The 18,361-nt window shown below is 45.5% G+C and overlaps 1 protein-coding gene across 24 annotated transcripts in view; it reads left to right on the forward strand.

Annotated features, from left to right (window-relative positions):
• LOC146870509 (leucine-rich repeat-containing protein 37B-like) overlaps positions 1-18,361 on the forward strand; it is a 1,537,525-nt gene that overhangs the window by 116,278 nt on the left and 1,402,886 nt on the right. For 19 of the 24 annotated variants that reach the window (XR_014978279.1, XR_014978281.1, XR_014978282.1 and 16 more), the window contains one exon: positions 11,813-11,884. The exons of 3 other annotated variants lie outside the window; for them this stretch is intronic. Coding sequence is in view for 9 of the 21 variants with exons in the window: in XM_085643006.1 (XP_085499132.1) it covers positions 11,813-11,884 (72 nt within the window). In the remaining 12 variants the exon portion in view is untranslated. Of the gene's footprint in view, positions 1-10,682; positions 10,817-11,812; positions 11,885-18,361 lie in introns of those variants that run through there. 2 more of the 24 variants (XR_014978288.1, XM_085642999.1) reach the window with 1 other exon arrangement.

The raw sequence follows: 18,361 nt of genomic DNA on the forward strand, positions 1-18,361 counted from the left end.
TCTCCCATCTGTGTTGTGCAGGTGTTTTAGGCAACTTATGTGGTGTATCAAGGAAGGCATACAGAACTTTCCATCACAGAAATGTTTGGAAAATTTGTTTTTTTAACAAAGTTTGAGGTTTGCAGGGGGTTCTGAGTAACAGAACCTGGTTAGAACCACACAAGTCCACCCCCTCCTGCATTCCTCTGGGTGTCTAGTTTTAAAAAATGTATAGGTTTTGTAGGTTTCCATAGGTACAGGCAGAGCTAGGGCTCCAAATCTACAGGTAGGCACTTTGCAAAAAGTGCAGTTTTCACTGTGAAAATGTGGTGTGTCCATGTTGCGTTTTGGGCCGTCTCCTGATGCGGGTACTTCGGCCTCCCACACAAGTGAGGTACCATTTTTCTCAGAAGACTTTGGGTAACACTGGGTGGGTGGAATATTGTGGATCCACGCAGGTTCCAGAACTTTCCACGACAGAAATGTGAGGAAAATGTGTTTTTTTTGGACAATGTTTTAGGTTTGCAAGGCATTCTGAGTATCAGAACCTGGTGAGAGCCAGCCAAGCCACCCTATCCTGGATTCCCCTGGGTGTCTAGTTTTCAAAAATGTATAAGTTTTGTAGGTTTTCCTAGGTGCCAGCAGAGGTAGGGCTCCAAATCCACAGCTAGGCACTTTGCAAAGAAAGGGTCCGTTTTCACTGTAAAAATATGGTGTGTCCACATTGCGTTTTAGGCCATTTCCTGTCATGGGCACTATGCCTACCCACACAAGTGAGGTGCCATTTTTAGCGGAAGACTTTGGGGAATGCGGAGTGGGTGGAATTTTGTGGATCCACGCAGATTCCAGAACTTTCCATCACAGAAATGTGGGGATTTCTTTTTACAAAGTTTGCAGGGGATTCTGGGTAACAGAACCTGGTTAGAACCACACAAGTCCACTCCCTCCTGGAATTCCTCTGGGTGTCTAGTTTTCAAAAATGTATAGGTTTGATAGGTTTCCCATGGTGCCGGCAGAGCTAGGATTCAAAATCTACAGCTAGGCACTTTGCAAAAAAAAAGGGCCAGTTTTCACTGTGAAAATGTGGTGTGTCCACATTGCGATTTGGGCCGTTTCCTGTAGCGGGTACTTGGGCCTCCCACACAATTGAGGTACCATTGTTCTCGGAAGACTTTGGGGAATGCGTGGTGGGTGGAATTTTGTGGATCCACGTAGGTTCCAGAACTTTCCACGACAGAAATGTGAGGAAAATGTGGTTTTTTGGACAATGTTTTAGGTTTACAAGGAATTCTGGGTAACAGAACCTGGTGAGAGCCAGCCAAGTCACCCCAACCTGGATTCCCCTGGGTGTCTAGTTTTCAAAAATGTATAGGTTTGCGAGGTTTCCCTAGGTGCCGGCTGAGCTAGGGTTTAAAATCCACAGCTAGGCCCTTTGCCAAAATAGGGTCTGTTTTCACTGTAAAAATGTGGAGTGTCCACGTTGCTTTTTGGGCCGTTTCCTGTCGCGGGCATTAGGCCTACTCGCACAAGTGAGGTACCATTTTTATCGGGAGGCTTAGGGGAACACATAATTGTGGAGTTTCTGTTATTACCTATTGACTTTCGATGCATTTCTGCCTTCCAAATGTAAGACAATGTGTAAAAAAGAAGTCACTTTGAAAAATGTCCTATAATTCACATGTTAGTATGGGTACCCACAATTTCGGAGATGTGCAAATAGCTACTGTTTCTGAACTCTATATTTTGTTCCCATTTCAGAAATACATAGGTGTCTTTCATACCGATTTTTCACTGTTTATATTTTCCCAAATGAATTGCTATATGCCCGATACACAATAAAAACCATTGCAAGACGCTGCACAGTTATTGGCTGTGTGTTCCTCGGGTTTTTGGTGAATGTTAGACCTGGCATCATTGGCGTGAGTCTCCCTCCCTTTTTGTCGGATTGCCTCCTCTGTTTTTGATATGTTTTTGCTGGTTATGTGCTTTGGTCACTGTGCCACTGCTATTCAGTGCCACAGTGCAAGTGCTCCCTATGTTAATTTGATGTATTGATTAGTGACTCCATGATTGGGTTATTTGATTTACTTGTCAGACCCTAGTACAGTGCACCATGTGTGCCCAGGGTTTGTAAATCAAATGCTGCTGGTGGGCTTGCTGCACTCGTTGTGCCACCCACAGAAGCAGCTTGTAAAGTGTGTCCCAGGCCTGCCATTGCAGAGCCTAGGTGCAGTCTAGTACTGCCATGTCGATTTGGCCAGTGCACCCACTTGCCAGTCCTTAAACCTTACCTTTTCTTCATATCAGACACCCCTATGGTAGGCCCAAGGGCTGGGTGCATTGTAAGTATAAGGTAGGACATGCCCTGGTGTGTGTATCATGTCCTAATAGTGAATTACAGCCATTTTCGTTTTTCACTATTGCAAGGCTACCTGTTCTCCATAGGCCAGAATGGGCAGTTAGATTATTACATTTTATAATCCTAACTGACTCAGGGAACATGGTAGAAATTCGAATTTAGTATGCCTGAACTCAGAATGATAAAATACATCTTTTAGTAAAGTTGGTTTTAACATTCTGTGTTTGAAAATACCACTTTTAGAAAGTAGGTATTTTCTTGCCTAACCTTTCAAGCCTGCCTCTGCTAGGTTGTGTATTCCTTGTCTGGAGTTTGAGTGACAGGGCTGGTGGATTCCAGGAGACCGAATGAGTCAGCCCTGTGGTGAATAGGGAGATAATCTAGATGGGAGGGAGGAGTTGCACCTGGGACCTGAATAGGGCTGGGCCTTCCCTCCACAATGCTGGCTCCACCTCCTGGTGTGCGGCTGATGTCTCTGCCCTGCACTATGAAAGAAGAGCAAGAATCATGTCAACAAAGTGCTCCAGTACTGTGCTTTCCCTCCACAATGCTGGCTCCACCTCCTGTGGGGCGTCTGATGTTTCTGCCCTGCACTGTGAAAGGAAAGAAGGAGTCCTGTAAACAAAGTGCTCAAGAACTGGTTTGGACTAGGCAGAGGTAGCTCTGCCTTCAGAGAACAAAGGATTTGGGGGTATAAATATTGGGACCCAGACCCAAGAAATTTAGATCACTTCTGGGAACAAGACGAACCTTTTGCCGAGGAGAAGAACCAAGGAAGCTGCAGGAGTTTGAACGGCTCCTCTGCCAGTGTGCTGTTTGCTGGGTTGGCCTGCAGTGCTGTCTTCATTGCCAAGGAAAGGTGAAGGAACTTTTCAAAGGACTTTCATCATCTTACAGAATATTTCTCCAAGGGCTTGAACTTGTGCTTGCCTCCTGCTGAAGTCTCAGGGACAAAAGACTTCACCACCAGCTCCCCCTCTGTATTTCCTTGCTGGGAATTCTATCTGCAGAAGCCTGCATGTCGCTGGGAGCTGGAAGCGAGACGCAACAAGAAGCGTGTCACCCCCGCAGCTGTAGTCGTCGCATCGCCGGAGAAGCGGGCCGCCGCATCTCCCAGGAAGCGTGTCTTCATCGAAGCTGTCGCATCACCGAAGAAGTGTGACGCCATCGAGAGAGTCGCCATCGCATCGCCGGAGAAGCGTGTGGCAGGACCTGTCACGGCTCCAAAGTACAGAGTCATCGCAAGGAGGCAAGGGCGTGAACGCATCACCGTTGCATCTAGGGCGCCATCTTCTTGCATCGCACCAGGATTGTTGCATCGCATCGAGTCGCCATCTTGCGCATCGCACTGGGCCGCAGGCCGAGAACCTACGCATCACCCCCGCACCGGTAAGGATCACGACGCATCCCCTACTCTGCGCAAGCATTGAGGCGTGACGCATCATCTCCCCCGGAGCACGGAACCGACACATCTCCCTCTGCGAGCCTTTTGCTTATTTTGCGTTACGCATCCAGGTACTTTTATGAGAACTGTCGCATTTATCATCAACTTGAACTTAGTAACTTTTACCATCTTTATGTCAATCTTAAGTACAGTATTGTGGATTTTTGTCGTTTGTGGTCTTGTGTTAAGTCTATATAAAGCATACTTATTTTTATAAAACCTTTGTGGCGTCCATCTGTAGTGTTTTCACTGTATTACTGTATGTGTTCACAAATGCTTAACACACTGCCTCTGAGATAAGCCTGTCTGCTCGTGCCAAGCTACCAATGAGGTGATCAGGGGCTATCTAGGAGTGTAATCCAGTTATCCAGACTTAGAAGCAAGGGTCCCTATTTGGACAAAGGTGTATACCATTGCCAACTAGAGACCCCCAGTTCTAACAGTGAACCTAAAAGTCCTATATATACCCACAACCGGAAGGGTCTAGTGGATGTAACCGCATGTTATGTTAAAAAAATCGGCCATACTTAGAAGTTACAGGTGAAAACTTTGGCACAAATGGCCGTTTTTTTCCAACTCTTTCAGTTTTTCATATTTTCAACTATTAGTTTCTATAAAAAAAACCTTGAAGGATTTACACAAATGACCCCTTGCTGAATTCAGAATTCTGTCTACTTTTCAGAAATGTATAGCTTTCCAGGATCCATTATTGCTCTCATTCCCGTTTCTACAACTAACTGGAAGGAGGTTGAAAGCACAAAAAATAGCAAAAATAGGCTATGTCCTATTAAAATGCCAAAACTGTGTAAACTCTTTTTGTTTCTGACAAAATTCTGTCCTTTGTTGATACCATTTGCGGGGAAAAATAGGCACTTTTTCTCTGCAGCGCGCTCCCTCTTCCCCCCCCCCCCCCCAAAACTAAATTTAGTTGTATTTTGGCTAATTTCTGGATCCCCTCCAGGGGAATCAACAAACCCTGGGTACCTTTAAAATCCCCGTGATGTTTGGAAGAAAAGGACGCAAAATTGGCATGGATACCTTATGTGGTAAAAAAATTGCAGTGGCCTAAGCGCGAAATACCCCGAATAGATTGTGAGGTGCTAATGATAAATATTTTCTTTTGAGTTAGAATAGTGTAGACACTAGGCAGAGTAATTAGCAGGCAGTAATATTGCCAACTGATTGACACTCACTTATTCAATCTCAAAAGTAATGGAAGATGCCTTTCCGGAATTAATCCACTGGAATCAATATTCTGGGGACATGTTTAAGGTATATGGCATACAAAACCCTAGAGAACTCGTGATCTTATTCTATATGTCTGATTCTGCCGCCGTTTACCACTTGGTTGCATTGTATGCATTGTCATCATGGTTGGATCACACGTGAGTCAACAAAAGGTAAAGCTTAGCACAACTCTTGGTGTGTTTTTAAAGGCTTACTTTCTTTATTGCTGCATCAGTGCAACTTTAGCTGCATCAGTTCAACTTATTATTGTTGCCATATGTGTGTTTGTTTTCAGTTGTTTTATCTGGTAATTTTCACGTAGCTCGTAGCTCAAACCATAAACATAATGTACTTAAACTGCAGCAGAGGAACGTGGTTAAGAGTGAAAATGTCTTACCTAAGGTTGAAGACTGTTGAAAATGCAGAGGCACTTTAGCCCCAATGCTTTTGCGTAGTTTTTTTAACTGATAGGCTCACCCACCCAGGTTGTAGACCATTTTCATCCAGAGAAATGTTGGAATTCAAGATAGTGGAACATTTGCCATAGGCTGCACCTTCTGGAGTGTTCCATCAGATTCATGTGAGGATGTTAGGTTTGTTTTTTACGCTTACTTTGATGTTTGTAGGGAATTCTGAGAAAGCAAAAGTGCTGTTGTCACCTACATCTCTAATTTTCAAAATGTTCAAAATTGTGTTAACGTGGTTGGGTTCCATGAATGGCAGCTGGCCACGTCACATATACTTCTGCAATCTTCCACTGTAAACGTCTACCATTTTTTAGGATCTCAGATTCCTTTGTTATTGCCTTTTCCTTTTGTGTGCTGTAGACCCATTCACACACATCGGATTTCGTTTTAACAATGTGGAATTCTGCGCTTGATGGTATGACTTTCCCCATTTTTTAATCTGGGTTTGACATTCGCTGGGAATCCTATGAACGAAAAAGTAGTGGGATCTATGCAAGCCACACTACCCTAGATTTGCATGGCTCTATGTTTTCAAGAATGACTGGTGGATCATTGAGTTTCTTTATCACAAATACAGCAGATATCACCCATTGCAAACTTTAAAAATTGGTTTTGGGAAACATTCTTGTAGGATCATTATGTTATTGGTTGAGAGGTGGTGAAAGCAACAATCACAGTCTTTGTCAATGTGAATGACAGAAGTCAATTAACCTGTGCTTAAACCTCTGGTTGCTTGGCACAAAAGCAGTCAGACTTAACTTTTTTTTTTGTGTGAAATATTTTTATTAAAGTTTTGCAAACAACGCAATGAAGCCAGCTACAGAGAAAAACAAAAGGATCCAATCCTCAGTGTACACATCAGGAGAAATCCGTGCTTCCCCCCTAAACCCCCAACCCTCCACCCTCTCTACCCCCACCCCCCTGTCAGTGTGCCCGCATCAACCCCTTCTTCTCTTCCGCTGGGAGGGACCGGGGTCCGGGAAGTCAGAGCCCAAGGTAACCCCGAGGGCATGGCCACTATTCTCAAGATACTGGAAACCCACCCCCCCCTCCCCACCACCCATCAAGACCCCATCCAGCCACCACGACTATTCAACAGTTGCCCATACATTGTGCAAACGCTGAGACCTCCCCAAGCGTACCTAAGTGGCTCCATTCAGTGCGGGCTCCCCAGTCGTCCCAGAGGGCCCCACCCCGGGCGCCACATGCCTATCCCCGTCCCCAGGATCCCTATCCTCCACACGTGACTCCTCCGAGGCTTTAAGCCCTTCCACCAGAGCCCCCCAAGCTCGTGCCGCCTCCAGCGCTTTGTCATTAGACGCGCGTCTGGCCATCTGCAAGCGCAGCGTCCCCTCGCTCCCCGCCCAGGACAGGAAGCTCGCCTTCCATCTCCTAAAACTCGGCCCAGATCTGGCTTTCCAATGCATAGTGAGCTCCCTCTTCGCCATTATCAATCCTAGATCGCAAAACTTGCTTGTAATCTTGGTTTTGGATGTGTGCGGAAACCACAACAGGCAAGTCCCCATCTCCACCTCTAGCTCCGTCACTTGGTTCAGGCACTCCACCACATCCGCCCAATAAGAGCTCAGTCCCACACAAGACCAAAACATATGGCCAAAATCAGCCCCCTCCACTCCGAGGGCACGGTGACTGGGAGCCTCCAAAGTACTGAAGGAGTTTGACCGGGGTTAGGTAAGCCCTGTGTAAGGTGTAGAATTGGACCAGTTGGAATCTGGCATTGCGCGTGCCCTTCCATGCCCGCCGCACTATCTGCGCCCACGTCTTCTCCGGAATGGGCCTGCCCAGATCCCCTTCCCATTTGCCCCTCGGGGCATCCATAGGTGGCACCGTCTCCGTGGATAGCCGCCTGTACAGAGAGGTGATAGCCTTGAACGTACCCGCCGCCATGGTAATATACTGACACCCCAAAGAAATCGGGGGCTCCGAAAGCCCCTTCTTCCACTGTTTCTGTATCGCCGCCACCAATGCGGTGTGCAGAAGATAATCCCCCCTCGGTAAGTCATACGCCTCTTGCAATTCCTGGAACGGCAACAATACACCATCCCTATATAAATCCCCTATCATGTGGACCCCCCGCTCTTCTCAGCCAGCCAACGCCGACCAATCCCCGCCATGAGGGAGGGCCGTGCACATGCCCAACGGAATCTCCGGGGCATACGGGGCTGCCAAGCCTGCTCGCTTCTGACTCCGATTCCAGCACAAGCGGAGCGTACGCTCCTCGAGGGTAAGCTGATCCAGCCGGAGGCTCTGCCGCAGCACAATAAAGGACAGCACGTGCCGTGGAATGACCCTACCCCGCGGGCCCTCTGGACCCCGAAACTCGCGCGCCACGGCCTGTCAGCCACTGTAGCTGCGCCGCCAGATAGTACCATTCAAAGTCCAGGACCGCCAGTCCCCCCTCCCCCCTCCTCCCTCTGCCTCATCAAAGTGGACAGGGCTACCCGCCGCCTCCCAGTTCCCCATATGAATCAAACCAGCAATGTCCGAAGCATCTTAAAAAAGGTGAGCAGTCAGACTTAACTTAGAGGCACTGCGTAAAATATTTATGCAGCACACACACAGTAAATACATAAAAACACACACAAAAAGACATTTTGAAGAAAAGGTCCTGAGAAGGTGGAGTTCAGTGAGGTAAGGCAGTAGGCGGTTTCCGGGTAGGAGGCGTTGTCGATCGGGAGCCACTGAACGGAGTTGTGGCGCAGATTCCTACTTTCAGACTTTGTCAACTTTTTTGGAAGTCAAAAATTTCCAGCAGGACCAAGCTATAGGATGTAGCTGAGGAAGGTTCCGCGAGGCTGTATACATTTGCTGGGAGGTTTCTCTAAGCAGGATTTGATGCTGTGGAGAAGAACATAGCAGAAGTGTCTACAAGGTCAGACCAACTGGCGATACACCTTAAGCAGACTGGCGATCAAGTAGATCCCAGTCTCCCTTCAGTTCCCAGGCCACTTTTTTGCTGAACATTGTTCTAAGACAGTCCCAACCTTTAGGGTAAGTCGCGAGCATCTCTTTAACATGTCAACCAAAGGTTCAGGATTGGAGGGGCATTCGCTCCAGCAGAGGCTAGATGCAGGGTTCAAGGTCTCTGGAGCCTATTATGTCCCTGTTGCTCATATAGGAGCAAAACCAACTAACCTTGTTGTCGCTCTGGTGGTCTTGGGTTCAAGCAGCATTGCAGGCTTCAAGAAGCAGGACAGTGCTCTGGAGAGCAAGGCAGGCCTCAAACAGCAGGACTGCTCTCTGGCAGCCGCAGGGCAGTCCTTTGAGGTACAAAGCAGGCCTCATGCAGCAGGGCAGTCCTCTGAGGATCCAGGGCAGTCCTTCAAAAATACTCCACAGTTGCTGAAGTGTACTGAAGAATTGTTCTGAGGGTCTAATATTTATACCTGGTTCCAGACTTTAAATTAGAAGAATCTTTTTGGCTACCCCCACATCTGGTTCTGGAAATTTCAATTATGCCTCTTCGAAGGCTCCAAGAAGTCTAGGGTCACAAAAGATGAATGTTTCGTTTTCTTCGTATGTGCAAGTCCCTCTAAAGTGAACGTGGCGGCTCCTTCTTTAAACAGTATGCCAGGATGGCCCATTATGCCTACTCCTAAGCCCTGTTGTCTCACTGTCTGGAAGGAAACTGCAAAACCGAACAGCAGGGTCATGTGACACAGGATACTGTCTGCAGGCCCCAAATGGTTAGGGCGAAAAAATGCAAACATTCTAAAAGTGTCATTTTCAGAATTGTGACTTAAAATCCGACTTTAACATAAAAGAGGATTTTAAAAAACAGCTCATTTGAGACCAAACATGGCGTTTCTACCTGCTCCCAATCAAAGTTGCACTTAGGTAATGTAATAAGGTAGCCCAATGTTATCGTCTGATATGGGATAGGTTAGCCGTACAGCACTGAAAAACAAATTTAGGTGTTTTTTGCTACCGGGATATGTAAAACTATTAAACAAACATGTCCCACTTTTTAAAGACTATGCACCCTACCTACCCTGTGGGCTGATTAGGGCTTATTTTAGGGGTGACTTTAATGTATTATAAAGGAGGGATTAGGCTTAGCAAAAGGTTCAATAACTGGTAACTGGACAGTCAACCAGACTCAGGACGTGCAGCTTTCAGGGCCACAGGCTTCTAAATTAAACAAAATCAACACTATTAGTCTGAACGAAACAATAGTGCCAAGTACAGCTCAGACTAATAGTGTTGATTCTGTTTATTTGGAAGCTTCTGGGCCTGAAGGATGTGCGAACTGGTTCTGGTTAACTTTCTGATTACCAGCTATTGACTTTTGGATTTACAAGCGTGTTCTGGGCAGATTATGTACCAGGGTTGCACACCACAAACATTGATTATTCCTGTGGATAATAGTGTGACTTTTGTTTATTCTATCATTCATATCATTTGTGAAAAGTTTATTCTGCCAGGTCGGAATGGGAGTTTAAAACTGCATACTGGCTGCAATGGCAGGCCTTAGACATGTTTAAAGTGTTACTTTAGTGTGTGGCCCAATGAGTACTGCAGGCCCACTAGCTGCTTTTAATTTACAGGTCTTTGGTACATGCAATACCATATACTGGAGACTAATAAGTAAATTAAATATGCCAAATAGGTGTAAGGCAATTGTATCATGTTTTAAAAAGAAAGCACAAGAACTTTGCACTGTTTAGCAGGGGTAAAGCTCACAGCGATCTAATGCCAACAAAACCAAAATTTAGGAGACCGGAGGGGTGAAGGCAAATGGTTTGAGAGAAGGCCATACCAAGGATGTCTAGTCTTAACGTTTTTGGATTCCTTTTAGCCAGTGGCCTAAAAAACAACGTAACAACGTCTCAATCACTTTACATTATGGTTAATTTAGAGTTCCAATAGTAACTCCTTCTCTAAACTTAGATTTTGGATACATTTAAAAAAGACATAGCTCTAGTTCATACCAAATTACTTCTTATTTGATTTGTCTTTTTCAAGTAATACATGGTTGGTACACAATAACAAAAAAACACATAAGCCATAGCTTGGTTATTATCTCTGCGTGTTGCCAGATTGTGAACAAACTACATACTCTACGTATCTCTGCAACAGAAAGTGTTTGGTGGACATGTTAATATATGAGTTTTGTAGATTGGCATTCTGTGAAAAGTTAAATATGTAAAGCTTATTGTGCATTTTTCTTTTTGCCATTACATTTAGTCAATCAGGATTTGTAAAGCGCGGCTAATCACCCGATAGGATATCCAGGTGCTCGCAGGTCCCGGAGGCCAATTCGAACAGCCAGGTCTTGAAGGCCATTCGTAATTCCGGAAGTAAGATGATGGTTCGGAGGTGCGTGGAAGGCTTTTTCAGGTCTTTGATATGATTTGGGAGAAGGAGCGTCCTCCACGTCTGCTTCAGTAGATGCTGGGAGTATGAGCAAGTGAAAGGGAGGTGGAGCGTAGTCTTCTTGATGGTTGGTGGAAGTTCAGACGGTGGTTAATGTAGGCTGGTCCTTGGTTGTGTAGAGCCTTGTGTGCGTGGGTCAGCAGCTTGAATTGGCATCTCTGCTGTACGGGGAGTCAGTGGAGTTTACTGAGGTCGGGTGCTGTGGATTCGTCGGGGGCGACATTCACTATCTTCTGATTTTAAAATGTTTTCTGTGGGAGATGGTACCCCCTTGAGCAACCTACGCCATGCGAAAGCGGTCAAAAACTATAAAAATAACAATCCTCACCGCTTACAAAAGTGCAATTGCGAAAAACAGTTTATCCATCCTTGTCGGTTTCTGGGAAGTGGGTGTTCTGAAAACAGCAAATCTCTTTATTACTGGAATGTTTTACATTTTGCAAAATATGGCTATGTTTAAAGGACTTTTCAGTGTAAATCTCAAACTCTGGGTGTCTTTTTTTACAGCCACATCATGTATGCAAATTTGGCATGGATAACTTTAGTATTAAAAAGTTATGAAATATTAAATGCAAGTCCAGAAATGCACTCAGCACTGAGGTTATTGGGGGTTTTGATGTTTTGAAAAATAATTTCATGATGAGAAATAGTATTAAATGTATGTATGTTTTCCTTTTGGTTCCGAAATCATTTACCCAATTTAGTATGCCCATAGAATCTGTTTTATTTGAATAACTTATTCAGCTCATGTGATTCTACTTATCCTATCTCCAGTAATATTTATTTTATAAACAAACTTTATTTTTTTCAACTTGTGCAGAATCAGTACAATCGACAGTATGTCAGTAGAGACAATAAGCGTTACAGTGCTAAGGCAGGTGGAAAGCATCTGATTTGCGTCGTCTATCTGCAATAATTTAATATTATTTTTTCCCATAGAGATTTTAGTGGGAACAGCATTTCTACACTTAATAAACGATCATGGCTAACATATTCGTGGGCAGAGATTTTGTAAGTAAATTGTGTTTCTTACAATATAAACATATTCTTTTAATGTTGTGCATTCATATTTGTCTCATTTTCATTTTATTTATTTAACATAATATTTACTGAGAATTGCACATTTATTTGCCTCATGTGTGATCTTGTTGTAATTCCGACAATTCAGGAACAACAACAAATATAAAATTGTCTAGAGCAGAGGAGACAAAATGTTTACCCACAGATATCACCTAACATTCCACACCAGGTTCCAGTTTTTCATTCTAACCGTATCAGTGGTCCTGCCTGGCGTTAATTACAACTGTTGCCATCATGGTTCAAACATAGCTTGTTTCCTGAAGGAATATTTTCTAGCGCCTCTTAATGTGACTGTAGACTACAGTTTCAAATCTGATAAACCTCTTAATTTTCACCCATTCACTGCAACACAAACGCAGGGTAACTTTTTTTTGTTTTCAGTACTGACCTATTATCTTATTAGCACTTTGGCCAGGATTTTTTTTTGTCTTTAATTGACCTTGAATAAAATAAAGTAGGAGGGGAGGCAGGGGCACACAACTCTAAATAGTTTATTAGCAGAAATGAATCATTGTCCAGTCAAATAGTTTCTTTTATGTCAAAAGCAGGTTTTACAAACGACCAAACAGTGAAATATGCCATACACAAACAATACACACAGTCCCATGAAGTTAGGGCTCTATTGTTTAATAGTCAGCCCTTTGAGTCCCACTTCCCTCTCCTTAGCTGTAGTGGTCATTCTTCATTCACTTTAGGCAGCATTCAGGTTAGGCCCTACTAGTAGTCCGAATCTCAAGAGACCCACTTCGACTCTTTTAGAAAAGTCAAGAGTGTTCCAACCCCGAAGTACTGTCTGGTAGACCAGTTCCCCTGGGGTCTTCTGGCCCTTACCTGCACCAGCATGGACAGTCTGATCAGAATCTCTGATAGCGTCTCTCTTGCGGGCACCGTGGCTGCCTCTGGTGAGTATCACACATGCAGCTCTGCATGGGTTGTGGCTGGGTGGCTCAGAACTCCTCTGATGTCGCAGTAAGTTTCCTTTGATCTTCCCTATCGGTGTGGGAGGAATTTCGGCAGCTTCTATTTCCGACCTGGTGGTCTGCACGTGTCACCACAGCAGCTTCTCCTTATGACAATGGCATCAACCAAGCTACGTTTCTTGTCTTGTTCTCGTTACCCTCTCTGACATTCAGCGTCACCACACCTGCTCCTCACTCGAGTGGTGGCCAGATCAACACTATGACACTTTAAAGAAAAAAGGCAACCAAGTAACCCCTTGTGAGCTTGTGTATTGACTATCGTAAAGGTAAATAGTGGGAGTCGTTGGAAAATAATGTTTTCACCGATTAAGAATGAATTGTTTGTCCACATAGAATCCAACATGTTATTCACATGTTTTAACATTTCCAAGTGAATTATCTAAAGAAACAGGCATATGCAATTATTAAATTATGAAAACAAATCTATTTTCTGTACACATAACCAAGGGGTACACAGCAAAGAATATCCAAAAATACATCAACAATGTCTCATCAAAGTCCAGATGAGTATCAATCTTTACAGACCCATATCTCTATGTATGTAGAGTCCATTCTCATAGTATTTGATATCCGTCTTAACTGAAGAATAAACAGTCCAAAGGTGAATAATTTTGTGATTGTATAATATAGAGGTTGACTTAGTGTCGACTTTTCAGTCTCAAATGTCCAAAATCCGCAAGACCATCCTCAGGGCCAAAATAATTTAACTGGAAATACTAAAATGACCCCAAAGGAAATTAAGATATGAATGAATGAGTTCATTTATAAAGCACACTGCTACTCAACCCGAGTGTCCCGGCGCTAATGGTCCCCATCTATCATGCGTACACCCCTAGCTGCAGAGGAAAAAAAACTGCTTTCAAGCAGAATCTTAAAGCTAATAGGTCAGTTGCAGAATAACCAGGTTTTAAGCAGCTTCTTGAAAACGGCGAGGTCCGTCACAGTTCTGAGGGACACCGGAAGAAGGTTTCAGGTTAGGGTTCCCATACACCTAAAAGAACTACCTCCAGACCGGGCGCTGTGTATTCTAGGGACGGAGGCAAGACCCACTGAGGATGACCTAAAAGTTCTCACTGGTGTATCATGGGTAACAATCCTTCTGAGAGAACCCTCGCCACTGCCTTGCAGGGCCTTAAAAAATAACACCAGCGTCTTAAACCTAATCCTCGTTTTTAATGGCAGCCAGTGTAGTGCCTTGAAGTGCGGGGATATGAGTCCTGGGCTTAAGCATAAGTACCATTCTAGAAGCTGCATTTTGGCCCACCTGCAAACGATTGAGAAGGCATTCGGGAAGGCCTAGGTACAGGACATAAGCATAATCTAGTCTATAAGTGACCAACGCCTGGACCACGGTTTTCCTGTAATTTACTGGTAGAAGGGGAAGAAATTTCCCCACTATGCTCATGATATATTGTCCATCTTTTTTGTGTGAGAAGCAATTCCTAGTTTGTGGAGCTTCCAAATAGTTCGGATTGTTAATTCAAATGATTTGGAAGGGAATAACTCTCCATTGAATATTTTAGGGACTTGCGTGCGGTTTCAGTCCAGTGTGCATGAGAAGAAATTCCTCTGAATAAATCTTCAAGGAGCTCTACAGCTATCACAGTCCACTTTAGTGAATAACCAGTTTGATTCTATTTGTCACTAATTGGACAAACAATTCACTATTTATCTGTGAAAACATTATTTTCAAATGACTCCCTGTAGGAGGCTGGCTTAGTATATTGTGTTCACGTATGTATGTGTAGCACCCTGCACTAATCCAGACAACTCTTACGGTGATTTTAGTGTTCTTAGACAACCTTAGAAAGCTCTCTTAAGTGGTAGGTGTGGAGAGCAGCCTTCAGGCTTAGTCCAGTAGGAGTGTATAGCAGCTTGTTTTACCAGTACTTAATCGTGTGGTATAGTTTAAGTGACAAAGAACCACACAGTGTAGTTATGCAAATATGTTTTTTTTATAAGCACTCCTAACACACTGCAATATCTCCTACCCAGAGATATAACCACAATACACACAATACTTTGATCATAGAACACGTAAGTAGGACAAATACACAGTGGTCTCCAGGGGGAGACCAAACCGTAAACTAAAATAGTGGAATGTGAACCACGACTTTAAGTAGAGAATGGAACCAGAAGACGTAGAAGAGCCGGGGACCCAAGCAACCACCCAAGGTGAGTATCTAGGATCCCACAGAGGTCATGTGCAGAGTGAGGACACGACCACTTACTGAAATTCAAGTCGATGGTTACGTCGCGGTTGATAGAAAGTTGGAGAGTCACCTCACCCGTGGATACCCCAGGAACCAGGATACCTACACCAGGGAAGCCAGGTGCATAGCTGCGAAGTGACATCGGAAATTAACGTATACTACAATGGAGGACTTCAGCATAGATGCTGCTGGTGAAGAAGGTGAAAGAGTCCAGTGGAACCCACATGTGGATTCAAGATGAGAGGTACCTGCAAGCAGTGTGGACAGAGTCTATGCCACTCGAGGGCGACCAGGAGGCACGGAAGACAGATGCCCACCAATGTCAGAGATGCAGTAGAGTTGACCGTGCCCTTGAAGTTGCAGCTCTGCAGACCAGGCGACGCTGTAGAAGACCAGGAGCCGTTCACGAACTGTCCCACGTCCAATGTCAAGGGCCAATGGGTCAGTGTCTGGCAATGGCAACCAATGTAGTAGTCGAAAAAGGTGCATTAGCGGGACCAGCAAGGTCCAAGTGACTCACCACGAGCAGGTAAGTCAGAGCCGGCCCGAACAAGCAGGGGAGCATACTGGAGCCAAAGAAGACCCTTGAGAGGACACACAGGTCGGAGGTTCAGAGTCGCAAGAGGACCTTGAGCAGCTCCCAAAAGGACGAAGGCCCACAGTGCAAAGGATGTGGTGCAGGCAAATATCTTTCTCTTCAGGAGATGCTTGAGGCTGGAGCTTCTTGGAGCCCGAAGATCTCTGGAGAAAGAGAGTCAAATAGGCTTGACAACGACAAGTCGACACAATGCACAAGGGCACTGCTCCATGGGTTCCAACGAGGGATACTGGCTTCAAACTTGCTATGAAGACCGTGCAGGGCTCGAGGGAGTTGCAGAAACACCACCTGTGTTGCTGAACCTTTTTAGAGTCCATAGGAGCTCAAACAGCAGACCGGTTAGCTTTGTTGCGGTGTCTGCATATGTAGGGGAGTGACTCCTTCACTCCAAGGGAGACTCCTTCGGGTGTCTTGAATGTCCACAGGCCTTGTGAAGAACGTGTATGGAGCACAGGCACAGACTTTGCAGAAGACTGGCAGCACGACGAGATTAAGAGCAGCATGAGTCTTCCCAGTTCCCAAAGCAAAGTCCAAAGAGCCCAGATGGTTGAAGTGGTTTCGGATCTGAATCTTGTCTCAAGACGAATCAAGGGACCCACCCACAGGTTTAGCCCTTAAGTACCCTAAAGAGAGGGTTGAGACAATTCAGGGGTCCCTCCCAGAGGAGGGGCTGGACAGTGGGGAGGATTCTCCCATGTCCATTGTCCAGTTCCGCGCCAGAGCAGGAGCCAACACCTCCCTGAACTGGTTTCAATTGGAGTATGCAAGGAGGGCACCAAATATGTCCTTCATAGCAGTCTAATGGCGCTGGCAAGTGCCCCCATTCTGTCCCAATACACTAAGTCCTGACCGGGGCATGGTCACACCTCCCTGTGACAGGAAACCTATTTTCCTGCCTTCCATGCTTGAGCCTGCCTCAGCAGCAGGAGGGCAGAATCGTGTCTCTGGTCGGCAGAAGCCATAGTTTGCTGTCTGGGCCTAGAAGACTGGTACCAGGAGCACTGAAGGCCTCCCGGAGGAACTTTACAGTTGGCATATGATTCCAACATGTTTGATAGCGACAAAACAGGGTATGTTACAGCCAGTTTAGATATAGCCACCGCGTAATGACGCATGGCCACTCTATATCATAATGGCTGATGCACTTACAACCCAGGAGAATGGACCCGAAGGTTGGAGGGGTGTCTTGCTCAACCACAGGCACAGTCTATATCGTTATGACTGATGCAGTTACAACCCGGAGAATGGACTCCAAAGGTTGTAGGGATGTCCTGCTCATGCAGGGGCACCGTCCCACTTATAACCGAGCAGCCTGCCTTCAAGATTGAAAGCACTGCCTTAGGGGTGACTTGTAGGTTTTAAGTGTAGTGACCTCAGATATAAGGAAGCTTATATCTGTTGCAAGTGGTGCTAGCACTAGCTTACACAGGCTGCAATGGCAGGCCTGTAGTCCCAATTTGGGTGGTCTCCCATGGGTGGCATAATACATGCTTCAGCCCATGGAGGGCCATGGTGTCCTATGCCCTTGGTACGTTAGTACCATATACTAGGGACTTATAAGGGTACATCAGTAGCCAATCTGGGGCGTACCCAAGTACTCACCATGTCTAATTTTGGGAAGAAGCACAGAGACTGGATTCCTGATTAGCAGGATCTCTGTCCGACTAGTCAGAAAAACATATACACACAGGTAAAAAGTGGAGGTAACAATGCAGAAGGATCCTACCTTCCTACACTCCCGTGTTAGCCATTTCCCTTCCAGATTGATACCACAGCAGGTTCCTCTTCACAGCAGCTCCATCTGGCATAAGCAGTAGCTGACTTGCACACTGCATTCAGGCGACTACCTGATCGACTCTGCGAAGTTCACAGCAGACCCACATCACACATGGGCAACGGCTAAATCAGCATTGCAGACTTCATGGGAACATCCTCCTCTGACATACGGGGTCACCGTCTTACACACTGCATACAGGCGATGGGCCAATTGGCACGGCAAACTTCACAGTGGGAGAGGAGTTGGCCTGACGGCTAGGGCGGACGACCTCGAATCTGGGGAACTGGGTCCGAGTCTCAGCAACGACGCTGAACATCTTGTGATTCTGGGCAAATCACTTAATCTCCCCGTGCCTAACATTAAAAAAAAAAAAGATAAAAATGAATGTGTCCTCATGTCATGCAACTGGTGCTATGCAAAGCACTCTGATACCCGATACCTTCGGGTCAATTTTGAGGTATATAAAGCTTTCAAGCCCCCCCCCCCCCGCAAAAAAAAACCAGTGGCCTCATCTTCCATATGTGGTTGCCAACTTTCACTCTGCACACGGGCAATAGCCCGATCGGCATGGCAGTGATTATGATCATGGCTAACTTCGTGGCAGCCCCACTGGCTTACAGGGTCGCTGAACTGACACACTGGCAACGACCAGATTAGTGCAGTAGCCGTTTCCTCACGCCTTAAGACCCCTTTCTTATAGTCCATTTCCAGACACCAATTGTGATTTAGGGTCTGAGTCCTTGAAGTTTGTGTAGGTGTCTGCTTCCTTTTTGAAGTGTCCCATCCTCTGCGGTGCCCTTTCTCCAGAAAGCAGTCTTTCTCAGCAGGTGCAACTCTGAT

This window comes from Triturus cristatus, chromosome 1_1 (assembly GCF_964204655.1).
Source record: "Triturus cristatus chromosome 1_1, aTriCri1.1, whole genome shotgun sequence".
Taxonomy (NCBI): Eukaryota; Metazoa; Chordata; class Amphibia; order Caudata; family Salamandridae; genus Triturus; species Triturus cristatus.